The 25020-nt window shown below is 40.0% G+C and overlaps 1 protein-coding gene across 6 annotated transcripts in view; it reads left to right on the top strand.

Annotated features, from left to right (window-relative positions):
- Window positions 1-460: 460 nt before the first annotated feature.
- MPPED1 (metallophosphoesterase domain containing 1) overlaps window positions 461-25020 on the top strand; it is a 61703-nt gene continuing 37143 nt past the window's right edge. The window contains exons 1-3 of one of the 6 annotated variants that reach the window (XM_052690679.1): window positions 461-560; window positions 14842-15104; window positions 20177-20362. In XM_052690679.1, the coding sequence (XP_052546639.1) occupies window positions 14953-15104; window positions 20177-20362 (338 nt within the window). In that variant the 5' untranslated portion in view covers window positions 461-560; window positions 14842-14952. The other 5 variants (XM_052690678.1, XM_052690680.1, XM_052690683.1 and 2 more) reach the window with 5 other exon arrangements.

The raw sequence follows: 25020 nt of genomic DNA, 5'->3' as shown, positions 1-25020 counted from the left end.
CGCCGTGAGGAGGAGGGCAGCGGGCCAGGGCCGGCAGCCGCGGACCCCCGCTGCCGCCCGCTCTCCGCCTCACGGCCGGCGCGGCGCGGCCTGGCTGCAGGCGGACCCCCCGATCAACTTCCCCCCGCGCAACGAAGGGACGCGGGGGCAGCCGGCACGGAGCTCCCGCCTAACCCCCCCGCTCCCCAGGGGCTGCAACAGCTCTGCCTCGGGGCGGGCGGGCTCCGGCGTGCCCCTCGGGCGGAGGGCGTAGAGGCGCGGGGGCGGGCCGGCAGCTCGTCCCGGCCCCGGCCGGGGGCCATGGAGTACCGCGGGCCCCGTGCCCGGCCGGGCAGCTCCGACCACGGGCCGGGCCGCGGCCGCTCTGCGCTCCGGCGGCACGGGGCTCCCCGGGCGGGTGGGGAGGAGGGGAGGGCCGGCGGTGGGGGATTCCTGGCCCCCCAAAGGAGGTGGGGGAGGCGGGGGAGGGGAGGCGAGGGGGAGGGGAGGCTGGGCTCCTGGAGAACGAGACGGGCACTCGCGCAAAATCCTGCGGCTTCAGAGCAGCCCTGGCGGGCAGGGTAAGTGCTCTGGGGAGCGCCCCTGCCCCGAGGGGTGGGAGCGGGGAGGGATCCCGGCGGCCGCCCCGGGCGGGGTCTGCCCGCGGCTGGGGCGGGGGCACCGCGAAGGGCCCCACTCCCCGCTGCGGGGTCGGTTGGAGGCGGCGGGGTTCGAGCCTCGGCGCTGCCTTCCCCGGCTGGGGACCGCGGAGAAGGGGGGATGGGTGTGCGTGCGCGGCCGTGCCAGGATCTGGATCCCCCCGCCTGCCCACCCCCAAGCGCGTCAGGGCTTCGCCTCTCCCAGCCGAGCCTCCCCGCGGCTTCTCCGCGCTCCTTAAAAAATAGATACGTATGCCCCGAAGCCGGAGAGAGTGAGGCGGTCCGGCAGGGGGAAGGGCTTTCCGAGGAGCAGGGGCTGCCGAGAGGCGGAGGGAAGCGCCCCGCGGCTCCCCGCGCCCTGCCTCCATGCCGCTCTGCCGCCGCTCGCCTTCCGCCGGGCCGGAGGAAGGGCTGCGCGAAGGTAAATCCGGGCTGTCAGCCGCCGAGCGGAGCGCTGCCCGCCCGGCCTCCGCCTCTCTCCGGCCGCGGGGCTGAGGGGGGAAGCGGCCGCGCTCCCGCCGGGAAGTTACTTTGTTAGCGAGTTCCCGCGGAGGCTGCGAGCCGCGGGTCGGAGGGAGGGCGGCTCCGTCGGCCACGGGCAGGTGCGAGGGCACAGACCGCCCAGAGGGAGCCCTGGAGCAGCGGGTGCGGCAGCTCGGCCCGGGGAAGGGGCGGTGGGAGCGGGAGAACTTTGCGGGGTGGTAGGAAAGGATCTGGTGACCTCCAAAGTTTTGTTCCGGGAGGAGAGCGTTCAGTAAGTTGCTCAGAATTCGTGCTGATCTTCGTGTCGTGCATCTGGCTGCTGCTTGGTACCCGGCACGCTCCGAGCAGCAGAGCGAGGAAGAAAATAGAAGATTGAAGAGAGTTAGGTAAAGGGTTCGTTGATTTCGATGTATTTCACTGTTTTCTTTATGTCTGCGTTTCTGCGGTTTGCACGTTGAACCAGCAGCATGAAATACGTTTTTAAATACATATATTTGTGCGTGGCCAACATAGGAGATAAGAATGAGAAATGTGCAGAGAGCGGGCAGATTTCAGTTCTCTTTGGCAAATGATCAGTAGTTAAAGGTTTCTGCGTACACCACACATATCTTGATAATACCTTAATTGAAAGATCTGCTGATAACGTCCAGTATTGATAACCACTTCAACTTCAGTTAATGCCTAATGAATTTAGTAAGTAATTTAGGCTACAGAGCAAAGGAGCTTCAGTTATTCTGGATAACTGGGCAAGATTATTAAACTTTGTGATAAGCTCCTGGTGAAGTGAGCTCAGTTTCTCAAGAGAGTATCAGTAGGTATTTAAAATGCAGGACTGCATAGAAAATGTGTATGGCTGGGATTTGGCTTCCAAAATGAGTGCATCTTTTGAGAAGACTGTTCAGTAGTCATTACAGGGCTGTAACGTGTGCTGGACCTGCACGTGTTAAACTGTGCCGTGATGTAAATTTGCTGGCAGTGTAGGTATGTATTTTTTTATTTTACATATGATTTTTTTTTATTATTATTAAATACGATGGCTATCCTGTGTATGCTACGTAAATGAACTGATTGATTGTAATCATTAGCCACAGAATTTAAATGGTCTGTTTAAACAATTATGGCTTTGCTTTTCTCGTTTCCTTGGTTGTCTCAGGCTATTTGAGACAGAAGAATTTTAAAATTTCTTGCTTGTACACCAGTCTGCCTCTTCTCTGTGCTTTCCTTCAGTCTGATCTAAAGCATTGTAACTGCTGTGAATACCTGTACAGACTCACATGAAGAAAAGCACCTGTGTTAAAGATAAACAATTGTTCCTGTTAGACTAGAGCAAACCCTTCTTGCCCTGCATGAAAACTTGTTAAAGTGTTATTGTAGGATGCTGTAGTACCAAACAACAAACAACACCAGAGAATGCACAGATAAAGCTGGTGCTCTGATCTTTGTTTAAACAGGTCATGGTTTTTCTTTAATGCTGTGTGCTCATTACAGGAACTGTCAGCAGGAACGTAAAGTGGACCAGAGTTCTGATTTTGGAATACATTGCCTATTGTGACATTGATGTTTCTGCTTCTTGGGTTAATGATTATAGTGCCGTTTGTGATCATATTTACCTAACAGAATTCATTGTAAAGAATTAGAAAAAAAGTGCATATTATGTCCTCTTAGGAAAGGAATATGATTGGATTTGCTGCCTCAGATGCAGTCCCTCTCACCTGAAGACTTACACAGGAATGGGCTTTTCTCTACTGTAGTAGAGCATGCAGTGTTATATGGAATGGTTTCTGGTTTTTATGTCAGCTAGAGTTTTGCCACTGAATTATGAGGAACCTCAAATTCCTTAGAACCAGCTGACCACTTAATTGATGCAGATACTATCTGTGAGAAGAAACTATCAGTGAATAAAAACGTGTATTTAAATTTGAGGATTTCACTATTTTTGTACATGAAATCAGTTTTCATCTCAAGTGATTAATACACATAGTGGTAATTCCCTGCAGTTCATCTGATTCCTGTTAAACTGTATTTCAAAGAATTGCAAGCAGCCAGATTCAGGGAGGATATGTAAAATAATCTGAGAGAAGAGTCTTTCCGCATGGTACTGTTACATTAAGATGTATTAGGCTGTTACAATGTACAGTTTGAGGTCTCCTGAGAAGACCAAGTATAGTGGTGGAAACTGTCATTTGCATATACAGCAGGTTGGGTTTTGTGAACGTTGTCCATGGGTGAGTTGGGTCTGTGCTGCAGTGTATAAAAGTGATATGGTCTCTAATCGTTTCTAACATAAATACACGTTCCTGTTTCAATCCTGAATCTTCCAGGTTTGTTTTGAAATATAAACAAGGCTATTATTGTAAGGGAGTCCTTTAAGGACACTGGACTGTTATTGTGTGACTTCCTCTTAGAAGGTCATCCTTAGAGGCTAATGTTATTATAACTAAAATACATGCAAATGCAATGCTTGGGTAAGGTTACAGAATGACAGTCCAGTGTAAGATACATTGCAAAAAGGAGCAGAGCTCTTAGTGTAATGACTATTCACCAGCTTCTGCGGTGACCATCTCCGGAGGGTGAAGCAGTTCATCCTCTTGTGACTGCTCACTGCTTGACCTCATTGTTGAAACTGTCAACAAGTGTGACAGTTTTGCTGTGATTTGATGTGGCAGTGGGAATTATATTAGGATAAACAAATAACCATCATGCTGTATGTGTAGTAACTTGCAGTTGTAGCTGATTTGGTCTTCGTTATGCTAACCTAAATACAGAATGCTTCACTATTTAAAATACCAGTATTTACCATGGGAGTAAAATTGGGTTCATAATGTCATTTAATTGGTCATCTTATTTAGATTTTCTTTTTTAAGAGTTGTAATACATACTGTACATTTCAGTTGCAAGTATTTGCCACCTACTGATTATGCCTTTTTAGTTTATACATTTCTGCTAATAAGATTACTGTATTAAACCTATATGACTTTTTTGCAAGCTGTTTTGATGCAGCATGCTCTCCTGACTTTTCAAGTTTGGTTATGTACCATGCATGTATTCCAGCTTCTCTTGCAGCAGGTGAGGGTCTTGCCATTCAGCCAAAGACTGGAGCCAGCAGAGCAGCTGTAGAAGCAGCGTACGAAGGAAACCAATGGTTACTGATATATATGACTGTTTTTTCTTTGCCTTATCTTAATTGGTCGCTTTGCTCAAGATCCCTCTTTGCCAGCTCTCAGTCGCTTTACTTTGTGTTCTCTCTGGCTCAAACATCCTACATAGCACTTAATTTTCTTTTTTCCTCTTCTCACCGGCTCTATCATACCTTTTTTTCTTTTTCTTTTTCTTTTTCTTTTTCTTTTTCTTTTTCTTTTTCTTTTTCTTTTTCTTTTTCTTTTTCTTTTTCTTTTTCTTTTTCTTTTTCTTTTTCTTTTTCTTTTTCTTTTTCTTTTTCTTTTTCTTTTTCTTTTTCTTTTTCTTTTTCTCTATTTGTGATACTAATACTGCTTATTTTTTCATTGTCTTCATAAATAAATGGAAGGAATGTAATGTTCTGTTGTTGCGTTGATCATTTTCTTCTACATTGCTGTATCATTTTTTTCCCACATCCTTTGTTGAGTTTTGGTAGACTGTAGTCTCTTTGGGGCAGAAGCTTTTTGCTGCTGTTTGATTGTACTGTACTAACGTAGTTTCTTCTTGGATTTCAATTGGTTTGTGGACACTCGTGTAGCAGTAACTAATAATACTGGAATTATGTCTTGTCTTGGCTTATCTTCACAGTATCAGTCTTCTGAGATATATCTCAGTTTTCCCCTCAGCACATGTACTGAATCCCTAGTGTGAGTTGGTTTTGGTAAAAGTTCAAGATACCTTGCCTGCTGGAGCGGGAGGAGGATGGATTAAGACCCAGCTACTGCCAGTAGTTAACAAAATAGTAAAACCTGAATACTTAGTAGAAGATCTGACAACAGCAAAATACATTCGGGCTTTACCAGATTGATCAAGTAAAGGGTAGAAAGAAAAAGAAAATCCAGGAATGTCTAGTAGTTTAATTTCACTGCTTTGATGTTTTCCTCCTAAATATTTTTTTTCATTTTGGTCTCCCTTTACTTTTCACCACTGGCTTTGTTTTAGCATCTTTTGGGTCAAATGAGGATTTGTAGTCCGTCCAAATAAAATTGTCAAAAGAGTTTTTCGAACAGCCAGCAAATGAGGTGATGCAGTGTGTGTATGGCTCAGAGCCACAGTTCAGCAGCAGCTGGTCCAGCACTTTGCAGTGCAAAAGCTACCACCTGAGTTACCTCAATTGGAGTGAAGTGCTGTGGATGTGCTGTCTCGCTGTAGGTTTTCTCCTGATTTTTGTTTCTCTCACGAATAGCCTCTTCAGTTTTAGGGAGAGCAGTGATTTGCAGCATCCTGTTGTGGAAGAAGGCACTGTAGGACTGGGTCTTCCTGATCTCCAACACTCTGCCTCAGAGCTGTGTACCTGGGGCTTCTGTGTTATCTATCTTCTTTCCTTAAAGGAAGAGATTTAGTTATCTTTGTCTCAGTTTCCCATGGAGCTTGGAGGGGGGCTCTATGTGGGTGTGACCTCATGTGTACAAGGAGTGAATGGTCCAACTTCTGTGTTATTTTTTTTCTATCAGTCCTGGGGAGGGTACTTGGAAAAACAAACAGGGCAAACCCACTGACTCTCTTCCTAGATGGTCAGACAATCATCAGATAATAATCAGATGTCATGAAGGATTTCAACTGAATAAATAAAGCTGAAGGATTGAAAGGTATAAACAATTAAAATAATAGGACAATGTACTTAATTTTCAAAGTTTTGTGTCCAAATATATATATAAAGCTGTTAAAAAGATTTCTTGATTCCTTTTAATAAGATTATCCTTAAGGTAGTATCACTGAAGGTGTATGTACACGTGAGCTGTTGTATATTCTGATTTACACATGTTTGCACGCTTGTACTTTGGCATTTCATTCATCTTCAGCTACAGGTATTAGACTCTTATTTTCCCATTCTTGCATATTGACATAGAGATCAGCAAACTTTCAAGACTGTTTAGTGTTAGTTTTTTTCCTGAAATCAGAGGGAAATGTCAGCAACAGAAATTCATCCAAATCTGAGCAATGCTGCTGGACAAAAAGGGAAGACTCTGTGAGCTGTCCTGCTGGCATCAACATGCCTTTGTGTGAAGCAGCAACTCTATCTCTGGCTGCCCTCAGAATGTGGGAATTGCTGCCTGTTTTGCTGTCTGCTGCTTCGGTCCTCAGCCACCCTACTACCAGCACTGTGCACTGCTGGCCTATGGGCTAACCCTGCTGGTGGAGGACGCTATTTTTGAGTGCTTGCTTTAGAGTGACTTGAACTGACTGCTAGGCATTTAGTATTAGGCTTTGTCATATTCTGATAAAATACTGGCATCGGAGCAAGCAGGCTAGATCATTTGGATTTATTCTGCCCTCAGGTGTGAATGACCCAATCAGCTAAATTCTGTGCATTTATATGCTATTTCCATGGAAATTAGTTTGGATAAATTCTGTGGCATAGGTAACTTGAATTTGACCTGGTGATGCTTGTCCAGATAAAGGCTAAGAAATTAATGTTAGGCAGTTCTCACAAAAGGGTAAAGAACAAAGATCGTCAGTTGCAGATTTAAACCAAACTCTGTCTTCTTAAATATATGATATTTCAGTACTTATATGTGCATTTTCTAAGCAAATATTTTAAGAGATTCGAGAGCTTCGTCAGATGACATGCCCAAATTGCAGACTGAAATGTGGAATCACTGCACCGCAATCTTAGTTTACTCCTATTGAAATGTCTATTTTTGGTAATGTTTCCAGATAACCTGTATTTTAGCTTTTTTTTTTAATTTTTATTTTTTTTTTTAATTAAGATGAGTACTGTCGTTTTGGGACTTGTAAGTTTTCTTGTATGAGCTTGGGATCTTCAGTAGCATAGCAGATTTTGAAATACTGCCAGGGATGAGAGCTAATTTTTTAGAGTGAAGAATGAGTTTTGTGGCTTTTAGATATATTTATTTAAAATTTCCTTCCTTACTGGTAATTACTTAAATAGATAAGCTATATTGGCAGATACTTTGGGATAAATAGAGCAACATCGAGCAAAGCAGTATATCTTTCAGGGAAAAGATTTTTCCTTAAGAGAAATGAATTCATGTAAATATTTTATTCAAATATGATGTTTTATATGTTCAGGCAAGATCGTATGTAGGGTTACTCTAAAACATTTAGCCTTGGCAAATGTTTAGCCTGTTTGTTGATCTTAGAGTGTTGCAGTGTTTAAAATGCATTTGGTGTATTGTAAAGTCAACGTTTAAGAAAAAGACAAACGCATATTATTAGTGATATTTTTAAAATTTAATTGAATAAATTAACTGTTATTTGTATAGATGAGAACTTGGTTCAGAAAATGATACTCCCGATAATCCCAAATAAAATAAAATTTTCATAAATGGAACACTCAGTCATTGTGATTTTGTTAACCTTGGTAAGTAAATTAGCACATGTAATTTCAAATCATACAATCATCATTCAAAATAAGACAAGCTAAGAAGGTTTTAAAGTGATAATTGTTTTAAATCAACACAAATTTCATAGGCAAATGTCTAATTTTGGTGTTTTCTGAATCCATCCATTTCTTTTTGTGGATGCCAGGTCAGAACTTGGACACAGAGTAGGTACAGTATTCCTTCTGAGGAAACTCCAAAGAAGTGAACGTAAGGGCGTATTTCCAAAAGACAAATTATCTAATTTCCTACTTGCTTTCTCTATAAAATATTTGCATGACAGTTAAAGCTAACAAGTACTAGCAAATAGTGTTTTTTATTTATGAAGTAATGAGAGAAATGTGTATAATATTTGTGCTTGAGAGCAATGGAAGAAAACTAATTTGGAGTAAAAGTTCATTTCAGTGACGAATGTTATCATGCTGTGTTTGACAGGTCATTGTAATCAGCAAAGAAGAGGAACAATGTATTTTTGCATGGTGAGGGATAACTTGGAGGATTTGTTCTTATTTTTTCCTAATGCATGTTAAAGCAATTATAATTACAGAGAAATAAAAAGTCTCATACAAGTAAACGGATCTTTTCACATTACGAAACAGGTTGCTCTGTGACTTGCAGATCTGCAGTTAAGAAATAGATGGTATAAATGAAGAGACACCAAAGCATTCCTTGATAGATGAAATACAAGATTTGATAGATTGTGTGTTTCTTCTCATTGAAGTTGGTAGGATTTTGAGGCATACAGGTAATTGAGAATTATGTCTGCTTTTTCTGGTTATTTATCTGGGAGTAACTCTGACATCTGGTGAAAAGATACAGTCACAGAAATGAGTATTATTTGATAACTGTTAGCAAATTTAGGTTCGCTAGTGCAGAAGACCATCTCAGATGTGTTCTTTAAGATGGTCCCCTTAATAAATTACGGAGATGATTTAGCTTCTTCACACATCTTCTGAAGAGAGCTGAAACTGGAAGGCAGTGGAAGGCTTAGGGTGTCTATCCATTGAAGACAGAACATAAGAAAAAGTTTCTAAAAATGATGACCAGAGCGTAGCAGAGCGTATGTGCTCTAGTTAACAGGTGAGCCATAGTAGGGAGGCATTTTAAAAGTTTTATTCAGATTCTTGACCGTTAGACAACAAGCCCAAACATCAATCAGTATCCTTACATGTTGTGCCCTGAGAAGCAGACAAAGCAATGTATTTTGCCGCCTCCGGGCCCTCACAGAATTAACTGGTGTGCTCGTTCCACTTTTACTCTGGTGATAAACCTGCTCCACAGAACTCATTCTAATGTACACATCTATTTGCTGCTTAACAGCAGGGATTTCTTGAAACATGTGACTTTGATGTGGTGCTGCTCTTTGGTCTCTACTGAGCAGATCTGAGGCACAAAGGCAGCCCGGGGCCTCGTGCCAGGCCTGCTGCTTGTGCCAGGCCCCTGCGTGTGCCGTGGATGGAGGTCTGGAGGCTTGAGGGCTGTCGCCTTGGCACGTTGCACCAGAGCTAAACTGACGTTTAGGAAAACTAACAATTCTCAGATGCTGTCCTGCTTCTGTACCTTAGCAGGGCTAGCTTTCCAAGCAGGATTTCTAGCTCCCTGTATTCATAACATAGAACTCTGGGAATTTGGTAAGGGTTAAGGCACCGTAAGTGACATCACACGTTATAAAATGACAATTCGGATATCCATGAGGAATCTGTTGGTTTTTAAAATATTGTTTCATACTCATTGTTACAAGTTACGTATATGTAAAGCAGTTGCCTTGGGGAAAGGAGGCTTGTAGGTGCATATTGCACTTTAGAACATTGCACTTTCACTTGTTGACTTTTTAAATGCAATTGGTACAAAAAATTCTGCTCATTTAGAGGGCCTAACAATCCCATCAGTAGAAGTGACATGACTGACCGTAGAACCTACGAGTGTCTCTATGATGATGCTGCCTTCACTTCAAAGTCCACAATTGTGTTAAGAGCATTCACATTCCTCATTTGTCAAGTGAATTTGCTTGGTCTCTTAAGGGAAGACTCGGCGGTTTTTGTTTGCCAGGACTTGCATTTCATTTCAGAAAATGAAGAGAAGGAAGAAGAGAATGTATCACTTTGGAAAAGCTTTTATCTGCAGAGTGATTTGCTTGGCTCATCCTTTCCCACAGAATAATGTCTTTTTAGGATTGTTTCAGCATTCATTTTCTGATGATAGAACTGGAAATAGCAGCCCAGTTCCATCGATTAGTATGGACTATGTGAAATGGATATTTTCAACAGGAAAAAGAATAGTTTTCACCCTACTTCTCATAGTAATCACTTCACTGGATCCATTATGTTCACTTATTACTGGACAGTCTATAATAATCTGTTTGTGTTGGGGGGAGGAGGGGTTTAAACCAAGAAATAAACATCAGTAATTTGTTATCACAAAGCCACTGGGGGTTTTAAGAATGTTACTATGACAATTGGTACCACTGCTGTTGAATACTCTGTGGCACTTTCCCTCCCCCCATTTTTTAAAAATAAAGAGCCTGCTTCTCTTTGTGTAGAGGATGACCTGACAGCCTGTGAAGAACAGTTTACCCTCAGTATAGGGGGCAGCCTGAACTCTTGAGTAAAGCTCTAGGAGGGGTTTCTGCTTATCAGTTTCCAAAATTACCAGTATTCAGTTTCTATTGGAAAGTGTTCCCGTGACAGGGAGTTGGACTAGATGGTCTTTAAGGTACTTCTCGCCTCAGACCATTCTACAATTCTGTGATTTGCACAAGAAGCACGTGTGTGACTATGTGGTCTATCACAAGCTCTCATGTGCTTCGTTAAGGTATTTTACTGCTGTTGTCTCACTGGCTCTCCCTGAAAAAATATAGCTTTGATGTTTTATAGCTGCATGAAGGTGCCTTTTTTTTTACTACTGCATTTTATTTCTTCATTGCGTCCCCAAATCCCAGCTCGTCATACTCTGAACAAAATGTGTTTTCTTTAGCTGCCTCTGCCACTGACCTAGTACAAGCTTCTCTTCTTACTTCATGGTATCTCACTGTTGCTGATGCAAAATCTGGCAGCTTCCCTTTTCAACTTTGTTGCTGTGATGTGCTCCAGCCATGTTAAGCCTTTTGATCACCTTATTTTTTGTAACCTGGCAAAGTTCTTCGCTCAACAGGTAACTCCATCAGAGTTTTATTTCTTAATTTGTAGCTTCTTTGTTTTTATCATCAATGTCATCATCACCATCAGTATTTTATCTTGATTTCTAATTATTGTTTCAGTGACATCTGCTTGAGCTGTGTTGTTCTTAAGTCTGGATTCTTATATTCTTTTTCTGGAATAATTGTCAAGAAGTCTTGGTATTGTTTGTAGGCTTGAGACAAAGAGTAGATGGTAGCAATAGAGATGATGGAATAAGATCTGATGAGAGACACTGGACAAGAGAATGAGCTGGAGGATGAACATAGAATGAAACAGAATCCAGGAGTGAAGAAGTGAGATTAAAATAAAATATTACCCTGGAGTGGAAAGGGAAGGGAAGGAAAAGGGATGGATAGAAAGGCTGGAGAATTGATGTAAAAACAAATAAGCTGGCTATACTAGAAATTTCCAGGCTGAAAAAGTAAGAACATCTTAATGTGTTTGTTGTTGTTGTTGTTGTTTGTTTGTTTTTTGAGAATTTAATTCTGCAAATGACTTAAATATATGTCTGAATTGAAGCACCTGCCTGGTCCAGTAATTCCTCAGAATAGATGGTGACCCATATAGTTTATAGCCTTATGCAAAGCCTGCTGAAGGCGGTCTAGCAGTGTCCATTGTATACAGCGGGCTTTGGATCAGGCTTCTGAACCTCTGAGCACGCATTTAAGGAAGCACCTGAAAGATAATGCATGGAGAAATTCCTGACATCAGTAAGGAAATGGCGTAGCTGGTTTAATAGCTTTTTCTCAGTCTGTGATTCTAACAGCCAGGTTTGTGATATTTATTTTAGTATTCATGTTCTTGCAGTCCTTTTTACATTTCCCTGTTTTTCTCTGGCAGACATCCCGCAGCTCCATAAGTCTGGGGGAAGAGGATGGTTAGCACGTTGTTGCTGTGGGGATTTGAGTCTTAGTGCTTTGTGTTGGTAATGCTGGGCATATAAATTTTAAAACTTGCATACTAGAGATGCAGATAATTATTTTCCCGCTACATTTCATACTCTGGTCTAGGCAAGAAAGAAATTTCAAAATATTAAAAGAAGAGAAAGTTATGATTGTGGGGACCATTGGAAATGGAAACAGCAAGAGGGATGTAATGGATGTAAGTCTAGTTATCAGTCAAGCTAGAAAAAGGCAGCTTGTTCTGTCGAACACCAAGAATGTTTGTAGTCAGCCAACCACTTATGCAGGAAAGCAGCCCTAGACTGAAAGGTAAGGTTCAAAGACATCTGTGTATGTTTCTGAAATGAGCTTGAATGAAGCTTGCTATTGAATTATGCTTACTGATTATGCGTGTTACAGTATTTGATTTTTGTTTAGCATAAGCTATTCATGTGATTGCTAGTTATCTTATTTTTATTGCAGTATCTGTCTCTTTTTTTTCTCCCCACGCCCCTTGTCTTGGATGCTTTTTATGTGTCCAGAGTTGACACTGGGTGACTGTCATTTGGCAGAAGACTTAGCAATGCTGTGGTCTCTCTCTTTTTTTTTTCTTTTCCCCTTAAGTGAGACATGCTGCCTTCCAATTTCCTACATGTTCGTGTGGTGAACTTCTTGCTGAATGTCTGTGGCTAGCATCCTCACAGGCTTGCCTAATGGTGTGATTCACATGCTCTCCCATGTGCAAGGATTGATTCCCTGCTTAAAGGAACTCTTCAGCACTAAGTGGTGTATTGGTGGTGCACTTGCCGTGCTTAGTTTTTGTTTGCAAACAAAGTGGAAAAAAACATTATTTTGAATTAGTTTGTGTTGATAAGCACTGATTTCCCTTCACTTGGAAAGAGAAAGCAGAGCTTAAGAGTTGACATTGGGGTGCCAGAATCCATCTGCTTCTCCTTTCCTTTGATGTATCACTTGAGAGCAATCGTAGAAGACAGGACTAAACAGAAGGGTAACAAAAACATGTCTCAGCTGCTTTGGGCACTGAGAGTTTCCTAAGGCCAATGGGAGATTCTAGGTCCCATCGGGCAGTGCCTTAATGCCTTTACAGCTTCAGTTCAGCTATGTCTAAGGTGGGCGTGAGCCTTGAATTATAAAACACAGGGTGTTTTTTAAGGTAATCTGAAATCCTCACATGGAGCTGTGGGCTCATATATTATTAATCATACTGGAGAATATTTCTAGAAGTCTCCAGTCCTAATGTTTTCTCTCAAACACAAGTAGGTTCACTAGGAGCAGCTTACCCCCTATAAAATGCCTGACCGTGCCCATTCAAACTTCTTTACAAATGCTTCATTTGTTACAGGAAGCTCCTCAGGGAGGATTCTTCACATCTGCCATCATAATTTCTTATTTCCTAAGCGCTGCAATTTGTACTTGATTATTCTTACAAGAATCGTGCCTCCCTTCCCTCCCCCTGCTCTGGCACATTCCATTGTGCTGCTGCTTGTTCGTCTAGCCTGCACAGAGCATCTGAGAGTGTTTAAATCCAAATTTTTCTTTGCTGTTATTCTATCATTTCTTTACCCCACTCACTTCTGGGGGGGGGAAGGTGGAGGAGGGGCAGCTGCTTTTTTATTCTCTGACAGTTTTCCTGCGGGTTGTTAGCGGCAGCAAGTTGTCATCATTTTGTAGCCATTCAGCAAGTAACAAAAACGAGCTGAATCTCTCATTCCAGTTTTCTAAGGACAAAGTTTCCCAAAACAAAAATACACCACCACTTCTTGGAGCACTTAACATCTCCAATAGATAGAAGGACTGAAGCCCGGGTTTTTGAAGATACTTCGGTGAAGGTACTTCGGTACTTTGGATACTTCCCACTAGAACTGAATTAGACCTAAGTACCTATAAATAGCTTTAAAACTTTGAGTGACTATGAAGGCCTTCCTCATCCATCACGTGGCAATGGTCCCATCAGAATGGAAGTAATTCATATCAGCAAGGTCACATAAAAAACCAGTAGTTCTGCTTTTCAGAAACTGCTCATACCAGACGGATGGCTGCATTCTACCATAGCTTTTCTTGAAATACAGCTTCTGAAGCAGATGACTTATATTTGCTAGAGGAAAAAAGCCCTTGCTTGCATGAAAGTAAATATTTAAGTCAGACAACTTTTAAAAAAGACACAACATTATGCGGCAAAAATACCCACCTGTATTCCTTATAATCCATTTTTTATTAAAACTGAGAAATAAAAGTAAAATTCACAATTTAATTGCTTTCTGCTGTTTCTAGGGGATACTCTTTACATTCCATTTGGTTTCACTTTGCAGTTCCTCTACCCCATTTTCAGTGCTGTTGTTATAGACATATGTAACCTTCAGAGAACATTTATTCCCAAACATAAAACCTCTGTGGATTTTACTTTTTGATATTTAATAACATTTACCTGTGTGTTAGCCTTCAAATCACTTTTTTTTTTTTTTTTTTTTTTTTCCCCATTGAATCCACATTCAATGGGGCTAGTGCTAAGAAGAGAATGTGTTTGAAATGGGGAGGTTGTCGTATATATATCAGAAGGTCCTCCAGGGTCTGCAGAGCCAGGGTCATGTGTGTGGAAGGTTGAGTTTGTTTTATTCCTTGGGATTTGAAGAACAACCATTTGTGTTGCATCCCATTATTAAATGGCATAGACTTTCTTAAGAATTGGTAGATCTCATTCTTTTTAATTAGATCTCATTGTAGTCACTCACGGATGTGTATTCAGTTTTAGGTTTGGGGTTTTCTTGGAGGAAGATGGGATACAAGCATTCAACAGTTCAATCAGGAAAAAAAAAAAAGTAGATGTGTTGATGAGACATTAATATTTGACGCACCATTCTGTTTTAGATCTGTATTAAATGTCTGAAATATTTGAGCAAGTTGTCTCCTGTGTTCTGTTGCAAGCTTACTTCCCCCACCCACTTTCCACCCTCAACTGAAGTATGTTCATCAGATTGCTGAATTGGAAGGGTTTGTAATGAATTCTTTGAGCTCTGCCTCTTCCTCCTTACTCCCTCCTTGATTTTTCATCTCATAATAAAGCAAATCTTAAAACAGATTAACTGTCAAGCAGTTATGCTCCATCTCTTCCATCTACTTTTAGGTTTTCCAAAGAGAGGTGTGCTGATTAGATAAGATGTCATGGTCTTCTCCCGTCGATGTAGGAAGATAGCAGATATGATCGCCTGAGAAAGCAGAGCTACCCAGTGCAAGCATGGCTTTCGCCCAGTCACACATTATGGCAGCTAGAAGGCATCAGCACAGTAGACTCATAATTGAAGTGGATGAGTACAGCTCCAACCCCACACAGGCTTTCACGTTCTACAACATTAACCAGGGACGTTTTCAGCCCCCACATGTGCAAATGTAAGTATTATAGTTTTGTTATTGCTTTAGCACAGCCTTCTGAATTGTTATTGCCTTGTCAATGTGGTATTTGATGGACCAGTCAAAAAGAATGCAAAGAAAACTGTTTTGCTGCCTTTCTAATAATTACTGTAATGATACAAAGTCAGTCTGTTTGGGAAGTATAAGTACTTTGATAGAATGATCACTCCACCAGCATAACTTTAATACATAATAATATTAAAAAAATAAATAAACATCAAGCCATGGTAATAAAACAAGAAATTCTACAAGGCTGATACTTTCTGCAATCTTAATAGTTGTTTGTTTGCATTGTGCGCTTGCCTATTGATGGAAATAGCTGTTGAAATACCAAGCTCGTATCTGTACAACAGATATTGTTTGGTTAGTTATATTGCAGGCACATAGAAGGAAAAAATGACATCAATAAGTAAAATGGTGTGGGCATCCATCCGACAACTTACTTTCATACCAATGTGCTGAAGATGCCAAGTGCTTAAAGAGTAATTAAAATAATGTGTTTGTTTCTGACTTCTTATATAATGACAGCATCAGTAAAATTAACTGCTCTAAATGATTTACTTGTAATGTAAAGTGGAGAATTATAATTACGAAATGAAACCTGCCATAAAATTTAAAGCCAGAAGGAAGAGCAAAACAGTAAAGCTATTACAAATAAATTAAGTATAAAATTCTACTGTAAAATATTTTTATAGGGAATAAAAATGTCTGCACCATTTTATTGTGTTTATTAAAGGAAAAAGCAGCCTTATCTGTAGATGAGAAGACTGGTGTTCACTTTTTTTTTTTTTTAAGGAAAGTTTTTTTCTTTTTTTGTTTTTAAGTCTGAATAAATTATCCCCTCATTCACATTTTTGGTATTTAATATGAATTTATAATTTCCAGACATAGACCACGATTTCTGCAGTTGAAAATGTCAGCAGTTATGAGTGGTTGAATGCTGTGTGTCTGTTTAGGGAATGCTTATGTATATTTTTTGGCATAAATAGATACTGTGTAAAAAAAAAAATAATCTGGAGACTGACATAGAGCAGGGTGATGAGCAAACACTTGCTTTTTGGGGGCAGTGTGTAAGCTTGTAATCTGTGTTGGGGTTTTTAGGTACTATTGAAATACAAACAGTAGAATGAGTTGAGTGTCAGCAGTGGGAAACATCTTTTGTTTATAGAGTTGGCAAATGTTAGTAAAAGCACAAACAAACAAGTGTGGGTTCAGGAGTACTTTTATAAATGAAAATACTAAATGCAGGTTGCTTTATTTGTTGAAGCTTAGCCATTCTTCATGTACATTCAGGCAGTTCCTGGGCACTTGTGAACTTGTTCTCCAGATTTAAAAGCTGTGTTTTGTTGTGCTGAAAATGGGTTATTTATTAGAATCACAGAATCACCAAGATTGGAAAAGACCTCCAAGATCATCCAGTCCAACTGTCCACCTACCACCAGTATTTCTCACTAAACCACGTCCCTCAGAACCACATCTAAATAATTCTTGAACACCTCCAAGGATGGTGACTCACCACCTCCCTGGGCAGCCCATTAAAGCATCTGACCATCCTTTCAGAGAAAAATTTTTTCCTAAAATCCAACCTGAACTTCCCATGGTACAACTTGAGACCTCTCGCCCTATCATGAGTTACGCAGGAGAAGAGTCTGACCCTCATGTCGCCACAATCTCCTTTCATGTTGTTACAGGAAGCAAAAAGGTCTCCCCTGAACCTCCTCTTCTCCAGTCTAAACAAGTATCCACTTGGTACTCAACAATTCACAGCTTGAATTTCTAACAAGTGACGAACAAATCATAGTACCAGAGAGCTGAGAAAATCAACTGCATGATACAAGTTCAGCACCTAAGCAAATAGTTGAAAATAAGCTATTCTTAGAAAATTGTTCCTTAGAAGAATTTAGCACTCTCTTACAAATGATTAACGCCCTTGAAGAAGCCTGTGCACATAGGTTAAATAAATTAAAATGTATACCACAATCTCACCTGCTCTTTTCTTGGTACAGAAATCGTAAAGAATGTTTTTGGCTACCAGCAGCATTGCTTTTGCTTCCAATTAGTGAATAGAACAGTGACAAAGAAGGGGCAGGTATATGCAAAATATATATACAAAGGTCAAAATACCTAGGTTGCAGCCAATTGTAAACACTCTCCAGATAGATCCATTAACATTTGAACTTGTGGTAAAATACTCGTACTGCAGTTATTTCTGGTACTCATCTACTGAATCCAGTTCTGGAGCTCTTCTTTGGTCCTTGGTGCAGTTCTACTTAACTTTTTGGCATACTGACAGCACTTTCCTAACCCCATCTTAGTCCGTCATTCCCATGTTTGTGAGGTGACTGGATTGCCACTGACAAGAGGGGTGGCAAATTCTGACAGTGTTCCCAGGTTCATCAGTCACTCCTAAGAAGTTCCGTTATTCTGTTTTTTGGGAACCTCCTCTAAAGTCTGGTCTAAAAACTCACTCTTATTGTTCTTATCTGTTTTTTTTTTTGTTGTTGTTTTTTTTTTTCTATGAGGTTTTAACTTTGCTTTTCATTTTCTTTGCAAGTTTACACGTTGTTTTATAGAAAAATAGCATTTTGGCAAAAATAATCAGATCTTTCTTCCTCTGCTTGTGCTGCAAGCAGTGCATTGGGTGTTGGTGTGACAGCTGCTGTGGCAATGCGTTACCCAAAAATATTGGGATCCAGCCTTCAGAAATCATTTCTAATACAACTTAGATGCATTTGTGAAATTTGACACGTTTTTACCTATATGTGGCCTCAGTGTGTGCATATCACTTCAACATGAAAATGTGCATCTCATTTATTTGTGGGTTTTTTTTTAGTATTGGTATCTTTTCTCCATGAACATTATCTGACCCACTGCACGGGCTCTGAAAGTTGTGTACCTCAGCAACCAGGAAAATGCTGTCACACCTCCCCCCTCCCTATCCAAACTATAAGAAACAGCAAATGTATTGCACACTTGGTTTGCTGTGATAAGTCCCTTGTTTTTCCATTCGGTTTTAATGCAGGGAAATACACACTACCCCTGAGGAGGAACTCTGTGAACTAAATGCAGTACCCTTCATGCAGATTGCACCTTAAGACAGCCCTCACTCAGTAGTCCAAAACCCACCATTCTCCATCTTTTGGTACCTCCCCTCACAGTCCATAGAGCTCCCTCTGTGGCAGCTCTCATCCCTGGGAAAACAGAGGCATTTTTAATACCTAGTTGCAATCATCTAACTGCACTGTTTGAGGTTGTGACCTCTCATGCTCCTTAACACCCATCTAACTCTTTTCTGTGGCCCTCACGCAGCCTACATACTCCCTCAGCCGTGCACATCATGTTTGCAGCTTCTGTGTCTCGGGGTCCAAATGTTTCACTTTTTTGGCTGAGTTTTCCAGTTTCTATTATGCGTTGCTTAGATGTACCACTGACATGCGCATAATGCTAGGGGCTCATTGGGTAGGATCTGATTGTGGCTGGCTTTTCTCCTTACTCACATTTCATTATTTTCTGCTCAGAAACAGGAAGTTTGGAGAGTTGAAAGGTACTCATAATGGTTTCTCCAGTATTCCTGTAAAAAAAAAAAAAAGTAACAAAACCACCTCACAAGTAGCTGATGCTTATTGTGCTGGATTCAAAACAAAACAAAGCCACTCCACTTCTTCCTAAAACATGTAAGAAAGATGAATACAATGTAATTTATTCAAACTGGATTTTTTAATTACAAAAAATAGAATATTTTACATATATTTGATATATATGAAGTCTTAGATTTTATCCATTTATCATGTGAAGTTGTCAAAAATACCTCAGTTTATCCATCCATAAATTTAATAGAATTCTTCTTTCACTTAGGGAAAAGATTAGAAATGATTATCTTATGTCTCTCAAGTAATAATATGTCTTTGGGAAATTTACCCAGTAAACCCAGGGGCAGTATCATTAGTAACAAAGATCTCTAACTTTTTTCTGTGTTTATTTATATAACAGTAAGATCCTGAATTGAAGCACAACCATCAAGGAATATATTATATATGGCAATAGTGAACAAAACTAATTTTGATTTTCCTTTCAGGATAACTGTTTTAAAAGTAAAATAATTCAGAATATTTCTGTATGCCTTTCTCGTTCCTGGTGACATAAATATAACTCTTGCATCTCTGACTTTTTGATTTTATTCCACCAGAATTCCCAAACTGGAATAGCAGATATGGTATAGCTGTATACGATACATTTGCTTTTGTATATTCTAACAAACTATAGCTTGAGGGTAAAAAGACTGAATGAGCTGGAAATAAGTATGCCTCCCGTAGCAGAGAGGTGTTCTCTGCTTTCCTCTTCTATTCATAAGTTGTAACTCTCACCAAACTTGGTCAGATTGTTTCTTTTTCTCAGTTCCAAATACTGAGATTGGATTCTGAACAGTGCATCCTCACCCCTCACAGCATCTGATTTCTTTTAGTATAATTAAGCCCAGAAAGTTACCACATTTATCCTGACAATAGTCAGACTTGAACATACATTTACAGCTGTTGTCGGGAGGATTCTTATCTTGCTTTGCATTAACAGACTGAAACATATCTCCAAAATGTGTTAATTAAATTTGCTGGAATTATATAACTTGCAGAAAAAAAAAAGTTATAATTAAAAAAACGCATTTAAAATGTATTTATGTATCTGAAATAAATCTTTTTCCCGTGTACCATGTAATCATATTTAAACAGTGAAACAGAATAGCACCGTTCCTTTGAATCTCTCGATGCCTTTGATTTATTTGTAAGTATTTGTTTTAGAGTTGCTGCCACAGTTCAGTCTCTCTTGCTTAATCTCTTTAAATTAATCCAACAAATACTGAGAATGTTGTGATGCGAACATCAAGAATTTTTACACCTCCCATTAGCGTTAGATTTGTTTTAATAAATCCCTTCCATCAGACAGATCTATAAGACTGTGTAATCTTTTGTGAAGGTAAAAATTAGTATTAGAATTACAAAGTAGACGCTGGAAGTTCATAAGTACTTTATAACCTTGTTGTGATGCATTTCCTGCAGGGTTGATCCGGTGCCCCATGATGCTCCCAAACCTCCAGGGTATACTCGATTTGTCTGCATTTCTGATACTCACTCGAGAACTGATCCCATCCAAATGCCATATGGAGATGTGTTAATACATGCTGGTGATTTCACTGAGCTGGGACTTCCTAGTGAAGTAAAAAAATTCAACGAGTGGCTAGGTAGGTATTGAAATCTGTGTGGATTTGAAAGTAAATTTGTTTACTGAATGTATCTGCCCCTTCTGCCTCCCAGTAAAAACCACCACGCAGTCAGGAATGATGAATATTAATTTGTCTTAAATTTGAATGGCAATGAGCAAGAATCAGATATTTATTTTTCTTTTTTTTTTTTACAAGTTTTTTTTTTTTCTTTTTTTTTTTTTTTGCATTTTTCCAACGGAGCAAATAAGATTTGTGAGACTATTCATCTGTTCTGCCTTCACACTCTCAAGTGTACATTAAGCAACTTCGTGGTGTTAGCAACAATTTCAGTCAGTAGGCCTTTAATGATTTACATAAAACCTCCTACATACATTGTTATGGCTTTGCTTCCCTGCAAAAAAAAAAAAAAGTTGTTGTGACTGAAAACATTTGTCTGTTTAACCCTGGAGGCTTATAGTTTTTTTATCTGGGGCTCAGCTGCACCACAGCAATGAATTCCAAATAAAGCAAAACGTGTGCCCGTGGTTGCTGTCTTGGATGTAGCAGACCAGATGTAGATGCCTTCTGTAGGCAACTGTTGGCATTGTAACTGAAATTCTGTTCCACTGGGCAAGAGAGTGGTGATTTACATGCGCTTCTGCAGTGTTCTGTATATTCTAAAAAAAAAATGTCAGTGAAAACTGGAAAGCATTTCACTGTATCCAGACAAAAAACCCAATCGGTATTGTTCAGGCTGCAGCGTAGATACCTTAATTTAGAATAAAAACAAATTCTTGCTTCTGATACTTCATTATCCAAAAAAAGGGTCAGAGGACTTGGGAAGTGGAAAGACAGAGTTTAATGGGTTTTGGTTTTTAGAGTGATTATCTTTCCTCTAGTTTATCTTTTGTGCACTGTCCTTTTTTTTTTCTTTCTTTTTTTTTTTTTTTCCTGCATGCTACAGTGTTCCTCACTAAGAATGCACAAAGCTGACAAACACACATAGGCTGAAAACGGATAGAAAAAAGTCAGGGCTACACAATTTCAACAAATATTTACCAGCAAAAAAATCATCAATTAAGGCCGATAAACATTTATTTCAGCTTGGAAACCACATGACATGCCCAGCATGAAGAAATTGCATTGTTCTGTGGTCACTCAGTTAGGAGCAGCCTGTGGAAGTCTCATACTCTGCTATGGTGCCCTCTGCTCTTCTCTGTCCCCAAATGGTCTGTTGTGCAACCAAAAGCAAATTTGAATCTTATTTTGTAGATCTCTATCGTATAGTGTAACAATGCACTGAAAACAGCATATGAAGATGATGCCTACCATATGGTTAACTATTCTAAATAATTCTTATTTTATTTGTCTGCTAGTGTGGAAAAAAAATGCCTTGGGACATCACTAGTGAGCAAAGACAGGGCTACACACATTGCTTGCTGCACAGTTTTTGTGTCCTTAGTTCTCCATCTGCCTCTCTGCTGGTCATAGCTGTACAGTGTTCTGAAGAAGTCCTTAAGCTAAAATCCTCTCAGTTTGGTTGGGAAATTTCCCAAGGCATTTCTGTGATGGTCCCTTCATCATTTTTGTTCCAAAAGAAGGCCTAATTATCTGACTTTGCCAAAGTCTGATTTCATGGTAGTGTATGGTTTGGGAAAAGGTGATCTTTGCATTTTGAGGTGTACTGTTGACAGAGCCTCTCTGGGACTGTCACAGAATTAACTAGATCAATCTATGCCCGTGACAGGGAGGCAGTAGGCCCTTGGGCCCCCCTCCACCTCCACAAGATGGGAAGGAAAAGGGAAAAGGATGGGGAGATGGGAGCTGGGCTCGAGGAAGGAAAAAAACAGTGGCAACGATCTATGGAGGAAAGCTTATTTTACTATGATATCAGAATGCAAGATAACACAATTTAATACCATCAAATTGAAATTGAGTCAAACAAATCAAATAAAATAGGAGAGTTCCTGAGACCAAGTCGAACCTGAAAAGCTTGGTATGGTTGGGAAGCACCCACTGCAAGGCAGTAAGAGACCACCCAGCCAGGACGGGCCAGATCCCATGACTTCTGCAACATACAGGGACTGGTACCTGGAATTGGAGCATTAACACTTCAACTCCCAGTGCACTACATGATGTTATGATGTAGAATACTGAAAACGAGAAACCACAAAACCATGACAGGGAGATGCGTATTTAACAAGTAAAAAACCATACATATGTATATATATATATATATATATATATATATAGGCTTATTGACAATTTGCAGAAAAAAAAATATATTTTTTTTAATTAATTCTAAAATATCCAGTAGAATAATAGATAGCTTGGAGTTGGTATGCAGGTTTCATTTGACTAGCATTAAAGGCTTTGTTTCAGTTAAAAGGTGTAAATTTTAATAATTATGCTCAATCTGATTTCAAAATGAAAGCATTAGCTTTTATTTTGAAAGGTTATTTTGTTTTAAATGAACAACTTATGAATTAATAATGCACTGAATGTTTACAAAATCTGTAGTAAATGATAAAATGGTTAAAAGCCTCCTCTTTGAGAGGAAGATTTTTCCAGACTTTTTGCTGGTAGCCCGTGTTGTTGGGAAAGATGCTAGTCTGTGACAGTTTAGATTTTTCTACATGGTTTTGCAACTATAATGCCCACAGCCTGCCCAGCCTTATCCTTCTTCCTTGTCTGAACATTTCACTGGTGTCTTGAGAAAATAATTGATGCACTGACCGGGACTTTTGCTTACAGCCTCATTCTTAACTGTCATCACCAAATTTCCTTGTCTGTTGCTTCTTCCCATACCAGAGGACTGGCTTTCCCATTTGGTTATTTTGTTTTGTTTCAGTAATGTGTCTTCTGCAATCAGTAGATCATAACCTATTTATTAATGCCTCAAAATAAAGAGTAGAATATTTGTTTGTTATGCCTTCCCTCTGCTTCCTCCAGGCAGTAGGTACACACCCTACTTCTGCTGTTATGTGAGCATTTATTCCTCCCTTATGGCATTCAGTTCTGTCACACCCCCTTGGGTCTCTGCCACTCTGGTCTGTCAGCCTGTTTCATCTTATCAGGAGGCCCTTAAGCAAGTTCAGATTTTATCTTTCTTCTCTACATAAAATTTCTGTGCCTTTTTGATGCAAAATATATTTTACATTAACATCATTAACTTCCGTGGAGCTTATGCTTCTATCAAGCACATGCTCAAGTGTTATGCTGATAGAGGCACATTGGGCTGCTGAGTCATACCCTAAAATATGTTCTTTCTTTTTTAGGCTAACTGTATGTGGGTACACAGGAAGGCCAGATGATATATCTCTGCAGCCCATCACTGCCTTTGTCTGCCCCTCAGTCTCCTACTTTAAACTTTCAATCCTCTCACTCCTGTAGCCCTTTTCTGCATTTCATTTCAGTTCTTTTTGGTGATCAGTTGTTTACTTTCCCTGGTTTTGTTTTCTGAAGACTCCTCCATTTTTCTCAGGATTTGAGGTTTTACCAGTAATAGGTTGATGCTGAGCTCTGAGGGAGTGAAAAAAGGCTGGTGATAGCTGGGCATGCATATTTTCCCAGCTTTCTCTGATAGGCAGTCCAAGGACTTCCTGGACCACACCATTAAATACACATATAGTGTATTTAATAGACATATATAGTATGTGTGAAGAACTTTGCATATTTTGAACTTACCACTGACTAGTTTCATTTGGTATTTCCTAATACTAAATGAGGCAAGTGAACAATTCCAGTCTTCATTCTGCTCCAGAATTTATAGGCTCTTCCCATATTTACCCTTTCAATATTTTTCAGGCTGAAAGCTGTTTAGAAGTCCTTAGATGCCTTTGATCATCTTTGTCTTTCTTTGTACCTCTGCTTGTTCTTTATTATTTTAAAAGGTGGAGAGACTGGAATTGCACGTGCTCTGAACACATCACAGATTTATACCCCAGCATAACGAAATTTCCTATTTTGTTCTCCTTTTCTTTCTAATATTGTGGATTATTGTTTTTATTTTTGTTGATGACGGAACAATGAGATTTCATAAAATTGCCTACTCTATAAACTATTTCCTGAGCAGCAACATCCAGTTCAGAATCCATCACTTACGAATAGTTGGGATACTTTTTCCAGCAGTTACATTATTCTGCATGAATTTCTGTTCTGTTTCATCTTTCCTGTTATTGCCCAGTCGTGCAGTACCGTGATGTACTTTTGTAAGTCAGATTTCCATTTTGTACTCTTATTCAGGGTAGCTTAGAAAAAGAAGGGGAAAGGCTATGAATAGTCAAGTTTATAGAGTGGTGCTAATGAGGTCATTTCCCTCCCCTCTTTTTTGCTGAACTGACCTTTCTCCTATTTTTATGATTCTCTTTTCCCTTTTGCTGCTGAGTTTCTTTTCTGACTGTATTTTTCTTCCAAATTTGCAAATGCAGGTATTGTGAATCAGAAAAAAAAAGGAAGAGCAAAGCATATATTACAGTAGGTGCAGTTGGAAGGCCATGAAGGCAACGAAACTTTGTAGTGACATTTTAAGGACGGATCGCGTGACAGCTTTGGACATACACTGGTTTTCCAGTATGTCCAGGGGATTTTAGTGGCGTCACTTTAAACAGCTGAAAATTATTCAGGGGAATTGTAATAAATACAGATTAGTATGTAACCACGGCTAGATAAGGTGGATTATATTGTAAGGTGTGTCATGCT

Source organism: Tympanuchus pallidicinctus, unplaced genomic scaffold (genome assembly GCF_026119805.1).
Source record: "Tympanuchus pallidicinctus isolate F22 unplaced genomic scaffold, pur_lepc_1.0 scaffold27, whole genome shotgun sequence".
Lineage (NCBI taxonomy): Eukaryota > Metazoa > Chordata > Aves > Galliformes > Phasianidae > Tympanuchus > Tympanuchus pallidicinctus.
The sequence above is the reverse complement of the archived record's forward strand: the minus strand, read 5'-3'. Positions and strand labels throughout refer to the sequence as shown.